Source organism: Chrysemys picta, chromosome 9 (assembly GCF_011386835.1).
Source record: "Chrysemys picta bellii isolate R12L10 chromosome 9, ASM1138683v2, whole genome shotgun sequence".
Classification (NCBI taxonomy): Eukaryota; Metazoa; Chordata; order Testudines; family Emydidae; genus Chrysemys; species Chrysemys picta.
The window spans coordinates 84,071,037-84,086,453 of NC_088799.1; the positions used below are offsets into that span (position 1 = coordinate 84,071,037).

Sequence of the window (15,417 nt, forward strand, 5' to 3'; positions counted from 1 at the left end):
TAAGTCCTATTTTAATTTTCTAACATCCTTTGCAGCCACATGCAGCGCGACACTTTTACAAACAGTGTTACTGCCTACTCTGCACTATATGCAACCAGGCTGTCTTGGCCAATTCTTATTAGAGATGGGCCTGAACCAACCCCCCAGCTCAGAACACCCTGAAACTTTGTGGAAGTTCTGATCCAGGCTAAACTTGAGGGCTTGAGGTTCATCTCTAACGCCTAATGCCTCATCAGAAAGATTGCACTCCCCCACACACACACTATTTACAGGGACTCTGGCTTTGTGGACCTGTTAGCGTTTGCCACGCTCCTCCTTCTTCTGCCCAGTATTCAAAAAGACGTCAAGTTGCCACATCAAATAGCCCAGCACAGTCCTGGCTGTCTCCTAGCCTGTTCAGCGGGCCGGGAAGCAACCTCTATCCATTGAATCCGCTCTCTGGCCAGGCTGCATGTGTCTGCAATAGAGCTGGTCAGGAATTTTTCAATGAAACTTTTTAACATCAGCAAATGCTGATTCATCAATCCCAAACTTTTCGCAGGAACGGGTTAGTTTCAACACTTTTTTTTGACTAAAAAAATGTTTGGGGAAAAAAAGTTTAAAAGTTGTCAAAATGAAACATTTTGATTAACTGGAGCCAAAAGGTTTTTTTGGCTTTTCAGTCTGTAAAAAGATTTGAGAATGATTTCTCGCCCTTATTCAGGGTGGGACATTTTTTCAGTATCTCATAAATTTGCCTAGGATGGGAAAATTATTTCCCTCCCAGCTCTCATCTGCAGACACACTGAGCATTTGTTTAGCAGGAGAAAGGCTCCGTACGTGTTACGTCCTGCACTCATGTACCTATGTGCCAGTGTTTGCTGCCTGTGCTTCAGTGCATAGATCCCCATGTCTCTAGCCTCCATTGGGATGTTTGTAGTGCTTCTTCATATGTCTGACTGTGCATCAGTCACATTTATTAATTAGGCAGGTTTCCTGCTTCCCCGCCGTCCTCTGCTCCTCTCTCAGGCTAATCTCATGCAGTGAGCTGATCAAATAATTGCCTGTGTTCTCTCTGCTCCCAAACAAGGTAACTGTTCATATGTTTGCCTGCGGTATTTTCTCTTAACACATTTTGTATGGAGGGCTGCCAAGGCAGCAGCTACGCCGCACAAGGAGGGAGGGGTGGCCTGGAAGGGGGGGATTGCCGCTTTCTGTCTGCAGGGGCTAAGGAGTGGCAGTGACAGACTGTCCGATTTTCCTTGTCCAGGTGGGTAGCCACTGTGATCCCGGGTGACGGGCAGTTCACGGCCGCATCAGCAGATACCTAAGGCTGCCCATGAGAAGCACTGAGACATGACTGATAAGTTACCTGCATTTCAGGGATTCAATGAACAAATAACCATAGCAACTGTGGCATTACACGGGGCTACCTCTGAGACAGCACAGGGACGATCTTCTTCAAGAAACACACAGCAACATTTCCAAGGGAAGGACGTGTGTCGCAACGGGCACAGCCCTCAGAATGACTTCCAGCCAGCTGGATCCAGTATTCAACACTGGAGGCCAAATCCTGTTGCCACTTACACTCCGGTAACTTGAACGGGCCAGAGAATACACCACGGTCCTGATCATATTGGTAATCTTTCCTTAACCCTCCGGGCTGCTCTAACTTCCACTCAGATGCCATAGCCCCCAGGGGCTGCTCCGGCAGCTGAGAACAGCTAATATGCTGTGAGTTATGTTATCCAGGGTTAGAAGAGTGAGCAAGGGTTTAAAACAAAGGAGTTTTGGAAAGGATACAAACCCTCCTGTGTTATGGCATTAGCTGGCCTGCAGCTAAGGGGGTTAGGAAGACGTTCCCTGGGAGCACTTTAGTGCATAGCTGACTTCGGCAGGGATCCTTGCACCTTCCTCTAAGAATCTGGCACTGGCTGGTGACAGGATGCTGGTCTAGACGGTGCACTGGCATGGTATGGCAATTGCTACGTTCCTCTAAGCTGAGGTGGTGCAGAGCCATTTCCATGGCTCTAAACCTCCCAGGGTTTCTTGGGAACTTCCTCACTCAAAACTGCCTCTAAATTTGGCTGTTTGTGGCATTCACAATCTCAGCGGAAATAAGAATTTGGGTTTTTTAAATGGCTTCCAGGCTAGCAGGCTTGATTCTTTGGAATGACTCTCCATGGCAGAGAGAGAGAAAGGAGAGGGCCAAATATTAGTAAAATCTTAGTAGAGCAAAGTTACAATTGAAATTCCTTCCAGCTGCAACCTCCACATTCTACAACCAACACAATAGAGAAGAACAAAGATAACTCCTGCCGGCCAGCCCCATCTTACCTTCCTCCACCGTCGAGTCCAACTGAGTGACCTTGATCACCAGAAGATCCACCCTCTCCTGCAGGGAGTTCATCCGCAAATAGAAACTATTGGCTTCATTGAACAGTTCTCCAAATATGTCTTCAGCATGTCTGCCTTAAAGAACAAAAGGCAAAGAGGGGTGTACATGGCAGATCAATTGAGAGATGGATGATGTAGTTATAGAGAGAGGCAAATGTAAGGATTTTCCCATGGGGACTCTGCTACAAAAGACAGGCTTAGCCAGTGCAAGCCTGGCCTTCCCATTTGTTTTCCATGACATTAGTCTGCATTCCCAGCCATTATTTCCCCAGATCTGCGCAGCCTTCAGTTTGCACAAACTAGCCACAAGCATGTACAGTGCATTCCTCCTAGGGGGCCTGGGAGACATGTGAAAGATGGGAACACAAGTCTCCAGCCCTCAAGCTCAGCCATTACAGGTCTGCTTGTTTGCAAGAATCTTTCCATATTTTGTGTGTGCAATAAAAGGTTCCCTTTTGGCGGTCAAAGCAAGTGATAATGAAAGACAGGAATACGCCTGATGGAACTGATTTCCTTTTAACTGTCGTTTTCATGTCTAAATTGTATAACTGGCCAAGTGTATTAAGTGTGTATATTGTAATGAGCTGATGTGTTTGTGCACAGCACTGCCTTCGGCTGCACAGAATCAGAACTGCTCTGAGGTGTGCCATCGGCTGCATACTGCTGTCCGCTAAGGAGATATTCTCCTTGAGCTCAAAGGAGAATTCTGCTTTTGAACCAGCAGGAGCTTGTTTCTACCACCTGCTATTGCCATGAAGGTCTCAATAGCCACGGTGAGCACCAGAGACAACGGTGAAATCTTGGGTGGCCATGGATTTGCTACACTATGTAACCAAGAGCACAGGTTCTCTGCAGCACCCTCATTCTAAGTGGCTTGAACCTCAACATTTTTGCATGTTTCTGAATGCGGAAAACGGCCATTTTGTCACTGACAGCAGGTGGTTGGCCCCTTCAAATGCAACAGGTTCCACACCCCTGTCCCAGAACAGGTACTCCCAGTTTAGCTATTTCAGAGGATGGGGCAGCACCTGGGGCTATAAAGAGCCAGGCTGTCAGTAAGGAATGGGGCACGGCTGTGACTGCCACAGTCCACTGGGAGGAGAGGCAGTGGGAACCTGCTGGGGAAAAGGGTCTTGTGGGAGAAAGCCCTGGGAGGCAGTGCTCTGTGAAAAGGGCTGGGAAGAATCCTGCAGGAGGCACTGAGAGGCAAAGGGGAAACTCCTCTGGCAGCTGCAGTCCATGGTGGGCTGAGAGACTGCTTTTATGTTTTGACTAGGTTTAGAAAATAAAACTGTCCCTGAAAAGAGTCTCTGGGAGTGGGGACAAGTCAGCACCTTGCAGTCACATTGAAAAAATGTGGTATAGTGGGTAGGAAATCTAGAAACCCTAAGCATGATCAGGGTTCTGTTGCACCAGGCACTGTACACACACATACAAAAGAGACAGCCCCTCCCACAGAGAGCTTACAATCTAAATAGACAAGAAGAAGTTTCACAGGGTCACACAGCAGGTCAGAGGAAGGGCTATGAATAAAACCTAGGTCTCCTCAGTCCCCATCCAGTGCTCTATCCATTGGATCAGACTGCCTGCTTCCTATTAGAGAGAATACAGACTGAAATGGTAGAGCCAAATCCAGGTATTAACATACATGTGTGTGTGTGTGTGTGTGTTTTCACTATAACTGCCCTGTTAGTGATCTCTAGGACTGCTGAGATCAGTATTGTTCCCAGTCCATGTGAAGTTTAATAACATCTATTTGAATTAAACTGTCCTGCAAGATTCAATCTTGAATGGGCAAAAACTGTACTAGGGCTGAATCAACTGCTTAGAAGAAAAAAATCCACTATTCATTTTGATGCAGCTGAAAGACTCAGAATTAAGGCTGCTTATATTATGTCACAGTTCATCACGTTTCTATGTTAATCTTTTAACGTGGGAAAGGTCTAAATATCACAACATTTATCAAAACACTACTGACACCTGCAGGTGAGAAACATATTAACTCAATCCTGGTACACTTGACTTATTTGGATTGATCTCTCCCTCTCTCTCCTTTCGAGAAATACTATCATTTTAAATGTGGTGCCTTTAGGATGACAGTTCTGAGCTTCTGTTGTTGTTGTTGGTTTTTTTGCAACTACATCTAGCAAGCGATCCCCACATTCAGGATCAAGGAGTTTTTTATGCAAATGGACACTCTTCAATAACAGGGAACTCTGGGCTTTGTAGCTTTCTGATCTGATCCAGTTGCAAAGCAACTCAGCCGTCTTGGTTTAATTTATTTCCATTCTTTGTGATGAGTAGACCATGGGGATTGTCATGTGTGTGTGTGTGTGTGTGTGTGTGTGGTCATCCCTGCATGTTGCCCACTATTATCAGCTGCTGTGCTCTAAGAAGCTCAGAAAACATGTGGGGATTTTTAAACATAAAAGTGAATATAATGCAGATGAAAGATGCCAGAGTGACAGCGTGGAGTGAGAGCAGGTCTCTGTTTATCCATACCCCTTTCTCTCCTCAGCCTCTCTGCTGAAACGGCTTCTGGGGGAGGTGTGGGGCGAGGGGAGAGAATCAGAGCCTTTTACAATCTGGATACATATTAACAACAGCAAAAATATCCCCAAACTAATCTAGCAGAGGCTAGTGATTACCCATGAGTATCAATCTGGGCCAAATTCAACTTTTGACAGTGGAGGTAAAAGATCCCAGAATCCCCTTTCCGATCTCCTAAAATATACGGTTCCTTTCAACATGCCCCACAAGAGGCAGTGTGCTCTAGTGTTTAGGTCCCTGGATTGTAAATCAAGAAATCTGGAGTATATCCTCAGCTCTGCTACTGACCTGCTGTGTGATCCTGGGCAAGTCACTTAATCTCTCTGGACTTCTCTTTCCCCTCCCACACTTTGTCTTGTCTGTTTAGAATGTAAACTTTGTGGGGGCAGGGACTGTCTCTTATTACATGTTTGTACACTGCCCAGCTCAACATGGCCCTGATCTCATTTGGGACTTCTAGGGTCTATTCATAATAATACATGTGAAAAAAAAATGTAATCACTATAGTGAGAAAACAGGTCTTCATAGGGGACACTGCAGATTATTCACTTACATTTATTTCCATAGCAAGAGGAATATTGAATGCTTCAGTCTATGTTTCAAGTACTGTAGATAATAATCACTTCCAATTTACTTTAGACTCCCCAATTTAAGTTTCAATAATATTGAGGGTGTGAAGGGAGGGGGACGGGGGCTGTAAAGCCTTCTCTGAATAAAAAACCAATTCGATATCATTTTTCAGATGGGGATACCAGAATTGCATGCAGTATTCAAAGTGTGGGCGTACCATGGATTTATATTGTGGCATTTTGATATTTATTGTCTTACTATCTATCCCTTTCCTAATGGTTTCTAACATTGTTCGCTTTTTTGACTGCCGCTGAACATTGAGTGGATGTTTTCAGAGAACTATCCATGATGATGCCAAGATCTCTTTCTTGAGTGGTAACAGCTAATTTAGACTCCATCATTTTGAATGTATAGTTGGGATTATGTGCATTACTTTGTGTTTATTAACAGTGAATTTCATCTGCCATTTTCTTACCGAGTCACTCAGTTTTATGAGATCCCTTTGTAACTCTTCGCAGTCAGCTTTGAACTTAATTATCTTGAGTAATTTTGTATCATTTGCAAACTTTGCCACCTCATTGTTTACACCTTTTTCTAGATAATTTATGAATATGTTAAACAGTACTAGTCCCAGTACAGATCCTTCGAGGACCCCACTATTTATCTCACTCCATTGTGAAAACCGACCACTTATTCCTACCCTTTGTTTCCTGTCTTTTAACCAATTACTGATCCATGAGAGGACCTTCCCTCTTATCCCATGACTGCTTGGTTTGCTTAAGAGCTTTTGGTGTGGTACCTTGTCAAAGTCTTTCTTAAAGTCCAAGTGCATTATATCCACTGGATCACCCTTGTCCACAAGTTTGTTGTCCCCCTCAAAGAATTCTAATAGACTGGTGAGGCATAATTTCCCTTTGACAGCTGTGTTGACTCTTCCCCAACATATTGTGTTCAAGCATATGTCTGATAATTCTGTTCTTTACTATAGTTTCAGCCAATTTGCCTGGTATTGAAGTTAGACTTACCGGCCTGGAATTGCCAGATCCCCTCTAGAGCCTTTTAAAAAAATTGGCATGAAGTTAAATGCCACTGTGGTAGGTTTCTGTGATATTTCTCCCCCCTAAGGATGTTAAATTTAATCACATTATGGTTGCTATTACTGAGCAGTTCAATTATATTCTCCTCTTGGACCAGATCCTGTGACCACTTAGGACTAAATCAAGAATTGCCTCTCTCCTTGCTGGTTTCAGGACTAGCTGCTCCAAGCATCAGTCATTAATGATGTCTAGACATTTTATCTCTACATCCCATCCTGAGGTGACATGTTCCCAGTCAATATGGGATAGCTGAAATCCCGCATTATTATTGCTGGGTTTTCTCTTTTTACAGCCTCTCTAATCTCCCTGAGCATTTCACACTCACAATCCTGGAGCCAATTCACACCAGCTGAAGTTCTGACCCAGTAAGCCCCGAAGTGGGGATTTTTGCAGATGACGAACGAACAGCCACTCTGCCTAAGAACTCCACAGAGGATCCGTACGTGCCCTCCTGCTTTCAACTTACTGAGGCTACCCAGCTGTTTGATGATGGCAGCCAAGGTGCTGTTGGTCACACATTCCAGCTCGCTGGTCACCCCATCAGGAAGAGCACCACGGCACAGGTGACGAGGTTCAATGTTCCTCTTCACCAGAGGCATCTTTCCAGGGAATTCTCACTGCTTTCCCTGTGCTGAAGCAGAAAGGGAGAGAAATCTGTTTTTCTGGAAATCTCTAACCAAGCAGGGAATCCTTCTAGCAGCTGCCCTTTTAACAAAGGAAATACAAGCCTGCTCTTTACCTGCCTCCAGCAGAGTTCTTAAAATAGGTCCCTGCCATTTGGTTGCTTGAGAGGTGGTTTGAGCTGTACGATGCAGGGAGCCCTGCCTCCATCCTCCCATGGATGTTTAATGCTCTCGCTTTGCGAGCTATGGTATTCCAGGCGGCGGGGGTGTAAATAAAATGCTTCTGACGGGCAGCACGCAGCAACCGCTTCGCTGAGCACCTCCTGAGCGAGACAGTTTTTCATGTCATGTGGTTAAATGCGTGTGGAAAACGTGTGTGCCCAAACACGCAGCTTCCCATCCCCAGGGTATCCGCGCGCCCGCGCACACCCAGAGAGAAGGTTTCCGTCTGGAGACAGTCTGCATTTTTGAACGTGTTGTAATTGAGTTTGGCACTCATGAAAGAGGACAGGTTGACAGTCCTAGAGACTGCACATCTCTCTGCAAGGCCGGGCTCTGTGCAGACAGCAGCAGTGCAATCTACTCCCACACTGGCCTTCGAGGGACTGCTTCTAGAGGGAAGGAGATCCACAAGACACCCTGGCCCATTCAATTCTCCATCTCTCTGGGGAGGTCACAAACAAGGCTGCCATGCAGTACCAATTGTGCTGGCGGAGTCACCCGTGCTAAGAGCCAGGCTGAGTCACCTCCCCCTCACCGATTCTTTGCACACAAGCCACCCATCTGTCAATGGTAATGCTGTTCTGTCACTTACCTCACCTAAGCTGGATCCAAGCCAGAGACACAGCAATATAAAACTCCACATCTTATCACCAGTCTCTTGAGCCATCCAGCCTCCTACCCTCCACTCTTGGGTTTTATTTTTAATTTGGGGGCACCATGATATACTGCTACAGGCCATCCGAGTACAAAGGTGCCAGGCTCCGCTCTGCCCTGCCCCAGCAAAGCATGCCTTCAAAGACATTTTTTGTGTGTGTCGGTTATTCCCAATCATGTGTTCCCTCTTTTGCTCATCAAAACTGGGTTACTGTCCATCAGTTACAAGAGCCCAGCTGCTGAGAATGAAAAGCAGCACATAAATCCTGCTCACGCTGGCTGCCAGTTCCGCGACAGCCCGGAGCAACGAGCACACTCTATTAACAGTTATCATCGAACACTGGCAGGCAACCCAGGGACCGCAGAAGAATCCAGAGACGTTTAATTTTCTGACAGGTTCAGTGAGATGTCGGGAGATCCCAATATTAAGCAAGCCTAATGAATTCACTTCCGATGGCCTCCTTCCCCCTTCCCCATTGCCAAAGAATGTCTTGCCTTCCAAATTTGCTAATGCAGATGGGACCTGCTTAAGATGGACTAGCTGAAATAACATGGGACTGATTCGCGGATGGAAGGCCTGGAAAAGCCAATGCCTTAATGGGGTTCAGTCAGACTCCTCCATTAGTGTGAGGGGTTGGTTGTGGCAAAAATTAGCAATGGGCCAGAGCAGATAGTAGTAGTCACTGCTGTCCATTTAAGCAAACTGAAAAGACATTTATCAATGGGGCATGGGCAAATTAAGTGCATTATTAACCTAGTACAACCACATGCTAGTTGCTTTACAGTCAACAAGATGACAAGGTTCCTGTCTCAGAGAGCTTACAACCTAAGGGTCTGATCCTGATCTCACTTACAACAGGGTAAGTCAGGTCTTACTCCACTGAAGTCCATGTTACCCTAGTACAAAAATGGCAGAAGAGGAGTATTAGTCCCTAAGCAACCAATGGGCACGCAACAAAGAGCAAAGTAATGGACCAGTGGCATTTCATTTTCTCCTTAGTCTTATGCTTTTTGTTTGGGATTTTTAATTAATATTTGCTACCAGCTATTTTGTTAACTCTTCTTGGGGCAGGGGAAGTTGAGGGAGATGGGGGCTTACAGACACCCTGGAAGAAGTCTCAGTGGGGTGGTCCACTTGCAGGTGTTCCGGAGCTCAGAGGCTACAGTTTTAGCAGTAAGTCATATGTCTGCAATCATTCCAAAGCTCAAGCGGTTCTACTGCTGACTTTGTGCGCAGTCAGGGGCTAACCCCAAGCAATGTCCGGGAGGAACACAGAAATCAGCATTTATTAAATATGACGTTGCCCTGGAGCTCAAGGAACTGCGTTGCAGTGACTTTCACCTCTAGGTCCAAATCCAGCTCAAAGTTGTTAGTGACCCAGAGCCTCTACAAAACAGGCCAGTGAAATGAGTTTGGTGGGTCTCAGTTCTCTTCCCAGTGGAAAGGTATCCATACTGCTAAAAACACTATTGAAACTGGCAACGGTTGGACCCCTTGCTGACAGTCTCAGCCAAGAGGCCAGGGATTGAACGGGCCATGGAAAATGAACTCTCCTTTTGCCTCTTTGGTAAGACTGAGGCCCATTGTAGTCTCATTTTTTAATGATCACTTCCATCTCAGGCTGATGCAGAGTAAGAAGCTACATCAACCAATTTCAGTGCAGCTTACAGCCTGGCTAGCTGTGATAGATACAGTATTGCAATTGCATGCAATATCGTTGGGGACCATATTGTATCAAGTTTATGAACGGTTTAATGTATCACTGTGAGCCAGGGACTGTATGAAACTCTAGAGGGGAGGGTTACCACAGCTCCTCCAGGAACTAAAACCAGTGTGGGGGTGGGGGTGATTAAGGTGAATCATTCAGGTTGTAAACACCTCCTGAGAGGTATCAACCCCAAGTTGCCAGAGAGGTACCTCCAGCTACAAGTTATTTCTTCCTCTGGCCCTAAGGAGTCGAGCAAGGAGGGACCTCTCCTTTCCAGGAGCGTGGTGAGGAAATACGCCCTCCTCTAGTGCCACTGCTAGAATCAAGCCAATCTATGCGCCGAGTGTCTGTGCAGGGCTCCAAACAACCATTTATATTGCTTGTGATTAAGGCTGGCCTTAATAAGGACCAAGTAATCTAGGTTAGCTTGCTACATATGGTCCAAATTCTCCCCTCAGTTACACCCAGGCAACCCCACTGTTATCAATGAGCCTAAATCCTGCCATTTTATACCCTGCGCAAACCCTGTGTCCTTAACTGTTATATGTCTGCAGTCAAGGAAAAACAGTTTACCAAGTCAGATGTTAATAATTCAGAGCAGAGTAGTTAGGCACTATTAACGAGAGCCAGTAATTCTGGTTCTTTCAAAAGCCAGAAACCTGCAAAGTTTGGGGGTTTTTTTGGTCCATCCATGTGGAGAGCAGAACAGCGTCCCTTTGGAACCACATGGTCAACTTTTCCGTGAACTCCATACCCCACAGTTCCCCTTTATAGCTTGCTTTTTGTGCAGACACTGACCTTGTTTTCAAAGGCGGATCAGCGTCTGCACAGCACCACAAAGTTGTTTCTAAATAATTAATACTGAACTTTAACATGGCCCGAATTGTGCTCCTGCCATGCAAGGAGAACAGATGACTGGTGTGCTAAACAGCCATGCTGCTTAGTCTGGATCTTAACAGGAATTGCCAAAATATGCTATAGATCAGGAGCCACAATGTTACTCCCCTGCCCTCCCACAACACTGGGACATTGTTGTTCTTGGTTCAAAACTATTTTCAGAAGGGTTCCCTCAAACAGTTGACTTTGAAATGAATATATTTCTCTGGGATACAATTTTCATGGGAGACCTTTGCTGTCTATTGGTATGTGTGAGCCCACAGGAGAAACAAACCCCATTTTCCAAGCACTTGGCTCCTTTAAACACTTGTAGCCCTTTTCTTTTGCACACACACACACATGGCCAAAAGGTCTGAGGTAAACTGTAAATAGTGACTGCAAAGCAACAATCACAGGAATGTGAGAGAAACGTTCTAAATAGGCCAGGTAAGAAATCGACAACAATGCAGGATCTCAGTGCTGATGGTGACAAGGATTAGGATGCTCAATGCATTCCAGTGAGGCCAGGCTCATCTGCAGGAACTATTGTAATAAAGGGCGAAGGGTTGGCGATCACCATTAAAATTTTACTTTCATTTCCTACTTCCCACTCTCTGGATCAATTGCAGAGATGAGAAACTTGGTGTAACTTACACCTTCTTCCAGCCTCCTAGTTACAGCAACTTAAGCTGCCATCCTCTCACACCCATTGCTGGTGTGTAAATTACACCTCCCCACAGGTATCACCTTTGAAATCAGCCCCCTGAGTCTAAACTGGTGTAATTTATATACTATGGGGTTTGAAGAGAGGAGAATAACTGGGAAAGCAACTCACAGAAGGCTGGACCTGGGAGCGCAAAGTAGAGGCACCAGGTACATCTACACTGGAATAAAAGACCCACGGCACAACCACAGCTGGCCTGGTCAGCTGACTCAGGCTTGCAGGGCTCAGGCTGCGGGGCTAAACATTGCTGTGTAGATAGATGTTCAGGCTTGGGCTGGAGCCTGGGCTCTGGGAGCCCTCCCCCTTGCAGGGTCCCAGAGCTTGGGTTCCAGCCTGAGCCTGAATGTCCACACAGCAGTTTTACAACCCTGCAGTCTGCGCCCCACGAGCCAGACTCAGCTGACCCAGGCCAGCCGCAGGTGTTTAATTGCTATGTGGACTTACCCAGAGAGCCTAAGGGGGTCTTGGTCAGATTGGCTGGTATGCGCCATGTGCTTTGCACCACTGCAGTGATGCCAAAGAGCTGTAAACCTACTTTCAGTGCTCAGTTAAACCGAGTTTACAGCTGCTCCTAGAGTGGTGCGAAGCAGCCAGAGTGTAGCCGGGTATCTGGCCCTCTGCGTCGATGACCTTGTCTAGACTAGGAAAAAAGGTTGTTTTTCAGTCTCAAGCTGGCTAGCATGACTGAAAAATCACTCAGCCCCAAGTGTAGACACAGCTTAGCATCTTTCCGCTCATGGTAGCTGGTTGTGTTCTAACCTAGTAGGGAAACCAGAAGGCACCTTTCCACTGGCAAATGGACTGAGACCCATCAGTTCTTTTTCACATAGGCCACCAAAAGGTTGTTTAGATGGCAATAGCTGCCAGTCACCACTAGCCTGGACTTGATTCAAGCTGGTGAGCAAAAAACAAAATTCTCTGTGTGCCATACAACTAACTCTCCATAGTCCACAATTCAACTCGCTCTGAAGTCCAGCTGGGCCATGGCCAGCACCGGGACAGGAAAGGGGGATCGGGGGAAAGCATTTAATGAGCTGCTTGAGCCAGACAATTAAAAGATGGAAACAAAGAGGGAGTCTTAGCATCAGCCAAGAAAATGGTGATCAAGTGCCAACAGCCAGCGTTTCTGTTCTGCTGACACAAACTGTGAGCACCAGCAGTAAGACAATGAATGAAAGGGGAAGCAGAGTTTCCACAAAGATGGACACAGATAAAAGGCACAGTGGGCCTGATACAAAGCCCATTGAAGTCAGTGGAAAGTCTCCCATTGACTTTAATGAACTTTATTTAGTAGGTAACAGTCCCACTGAAGTGGCTCACCCTAAAAAGTGTCACTTTCCCTTGTTAAATGGCCAGAAAAAGAAAAAGCAAGTGAGGCTAGTACTGGGCAACTGTCATGGAAGAGGTTAGAGCCAGCCATGGGCCATGTATCTACAGACTCTTAATTGACTGCCATGAATAGCATTTCATGGCCCATAGCAAGTCAACAAAGGGTCTGAGGAAACAATGCACAGATGACCGGTAGATAATGATGAGGACAGGGAGACATAGAGAGCCATCTGGATTGCTTGGTAACCTGGGTCCATTCACACAAAAATGTATTTTAATACAGCCAAAGGCAGAGTTCTACAAGGAATGTAGGCCATGCCCACAGAATGGAGGGGCTGTATCTTGGAAAGCTGTGACTCTGGAAAGGATTTAGGGGTCATAGTGGACAAGCAACTCAAAACGAGCTCCCAGTGTGATGCTGTGGCAAAAAAGGGCTCACGTAATCTTTGGCTGTATGAACGGGGTAGTAGTGAGTAGGAGGAAGGAGATGATTTTACTTTTGTATGCGGCGCTTGTGAGACCCAATCCTGGAATCCATTCAGTTCTGTTGGCCACACGTTGGAAAACTGGAGATGGTTCAGAAAAGACCCACAAAAATTATTCAAGGGCAGGATAAAATGTCTTACAGTGAGAGAGCAGTAGTTCTCAAGCTTGGGCCGCCGCTTGTTCAGGGAAAGTCCCTGGAGGGCCGGGCCGGTTTGTTTACCTGCCGCGTCCGCAGGTTTGGCCGATCATGGCTCCCACTGGCCGCAGTTCACCACTCCAGGCCAATGGGAGCTGCGGGAAGGGCGGCCAGCACATCCCTCGTCCTGCGCCACTTCCCGCAGCCCCCATTGGTCTGGAGCGGCAAACCGCAGTCAGTGCGAGCCGCGATCAGCTGAACCTGTGGACCCAGCAGGTAAACAAACAAACCGGCCCGGCCCGCCAGGGTCTTTCCCTACACAAGCAGCGGCCCCAGTTTGAGAACCACTGTTTTATGTACATGATTTTATCATTAGCCTCCTCAGGAGCCCCTGAAAGCCACCTCCCATCCCCTGACCAGGAGGGATTCAGTCACTGTTTATGAAGCAAACCTAATTTCCTACAAGTGATTTTGGCCTGGAGCAGTGAACCGCAGCCAGTGGGAGCTGCGATCGGCCGAACTTGCGGACATGGCAGGTAAACAAACAGGCCCGGCCCGTCAGGGACTTTCCCTGAAGAAGCGGCGGCCCAAGTTTGAGAACCACTGACCTAGAGCTCTGCCAGTTTCGGTTATCAAACAGATTATTGAGAGGTGATTTTGATCTATAAGTACCTTCACAGGGAGAAAATACCAGGTAGTAAAGGTCTCTTTAGTCTAGCAGAGAAAGGCACAGCAAGAACCAATGGCTAGAAGCTTAAACCCAACAAATTCAGATTAGAAATCAGGCACAAATTTTTAACAGTAAAAGTGACTAACCATTGGAACAAAGTACCCAGTGAAGTGATGGATTCTCCACCTCTCCATGCTGGATGCTTTTCTGGAAATTATGCTTTAGTCAGACACAAATTATTGGGCTCAATACAGAGGTAACTGGGAGAAACGTAACGCCCCGTACGATACAGGGGGTCCGATTCCATGACCCAGTGATTCCTTCTGGCCTTCAACTCTATGAATACACTGTCTCATGAAACTGCTCTCTCTGTGTACACTAATCAAAGGGTGACTTGCAGCTGCCGGCAGTTCCTACAGGCTAAACCATGGGGGAGACCATGATAGCTTGTGATCTTGGGACAAGTGGAAGCCAGATACTGCTGATGCAGGGCTCATTTCTGTAGTAAAGGCAAGAGGAATGCTACTTGATAGACCAACAAAGATTCCTGTGGCACCTTATAGACTAACAGACGTATTGGAGCATAAGCTTTCGCATGCGTCTGACGAAGTGGGTATTCACCCATGAAAGCTTATGCTCCAATACGTCTGTTAGTCTATAAGGTGCCACAGGACTCTTTGTTGCTTTTCACAGATCCAGACTAACACGGCTACCCCTCTGATACTTGATAGACCTGCAGCCCAGCCTAAACTGTATGCAAAGACCGTCTTGCAAAGGAAGAACAGTTACAGGCAGTTTAAGGATCAGACTCACACAGTTTGCAAAGCTCCTTTGCTGGGATCCAGTCCAGCTTTGCCCAATGCATATAACAGAGCAGCTGTCAGATAGATCACCTTTTTGGCTACTTGTAATGAGCTCAAAGGCTGTCCAGACTCAAACTTCTAGTCGAGTCACTAGAGCAGGACAGAGTGCAGCACTAAGAGACATGGGTTACACATAGCTTACACAGATGCAAATCATATTTGTGCATACTAGTCCCACAAGGGCATAGCCACATGGTCAGTAGTTATAAGGATTCTGGAGGTAAAATTCTGCCCTAAATTATTCACCCCACAGTCTTCAGTAGAGTTGCCTGGGTCCAAATGAGAGCAGAATTTGTCTCTGCAACTGGAATTCTGTTGAATGGACTAGAATTCAGCTCATGCTTCCATTAGCTGCCTGGGCGCGGCAGGGTTAACAGCAGTAAAATGTAGCTCATTTTTATTTTGTTTTGCCTAAAATAAGCAGATCAGATTTTAAATACACCCGAGGAGCAGACCCATTAGTAAGAAGGTGCTATTTCATGGTCATTATTCTTCAGAGTAGAACACTTTAAAGAGGTCTCAGAGAAGTGCC

The 15,417-nt window shown here is 46.3% G+C and overlaps 1 protein-coding gene across 4 annotated transcripts in view; it reads right to left on the bottom strand.

Annotated features, from left to right (window-relative positions):
- Positions 1-15,417, bottom strand: part of LOC101940193 (actin-binding protein WASF3-like) — a 49,466-nt gene that overhangs the window by 11,933 nt on the left and 22,116 nt on the right. For 3 of the 4 annotated variants that reach the window (XM_005291777.4, XM_065556591.1, XM_065556590.1), the window contains 2 exons: positions 7,060-7,224; positions 2,317-2,451 (listed from right to left, as the gene is read on the bottom strand). In XM_005291777.4, the coding sequence (XP_005291834.1) occupies positions 2,317-2,451; positions 7,060-7,192 (268 nt within the window). In that variant the 5' untranslated portion in view covers positions 7,193-7,224. Of the gene's footprint in view, positions 1-2,316; positions 2,452-7,059; positions 7,225-7,332; positions 7,998-15,417 lie in introns of those variants that run through there. The other variant, XM_042851034.2, reaches the window with a different exon arrangement.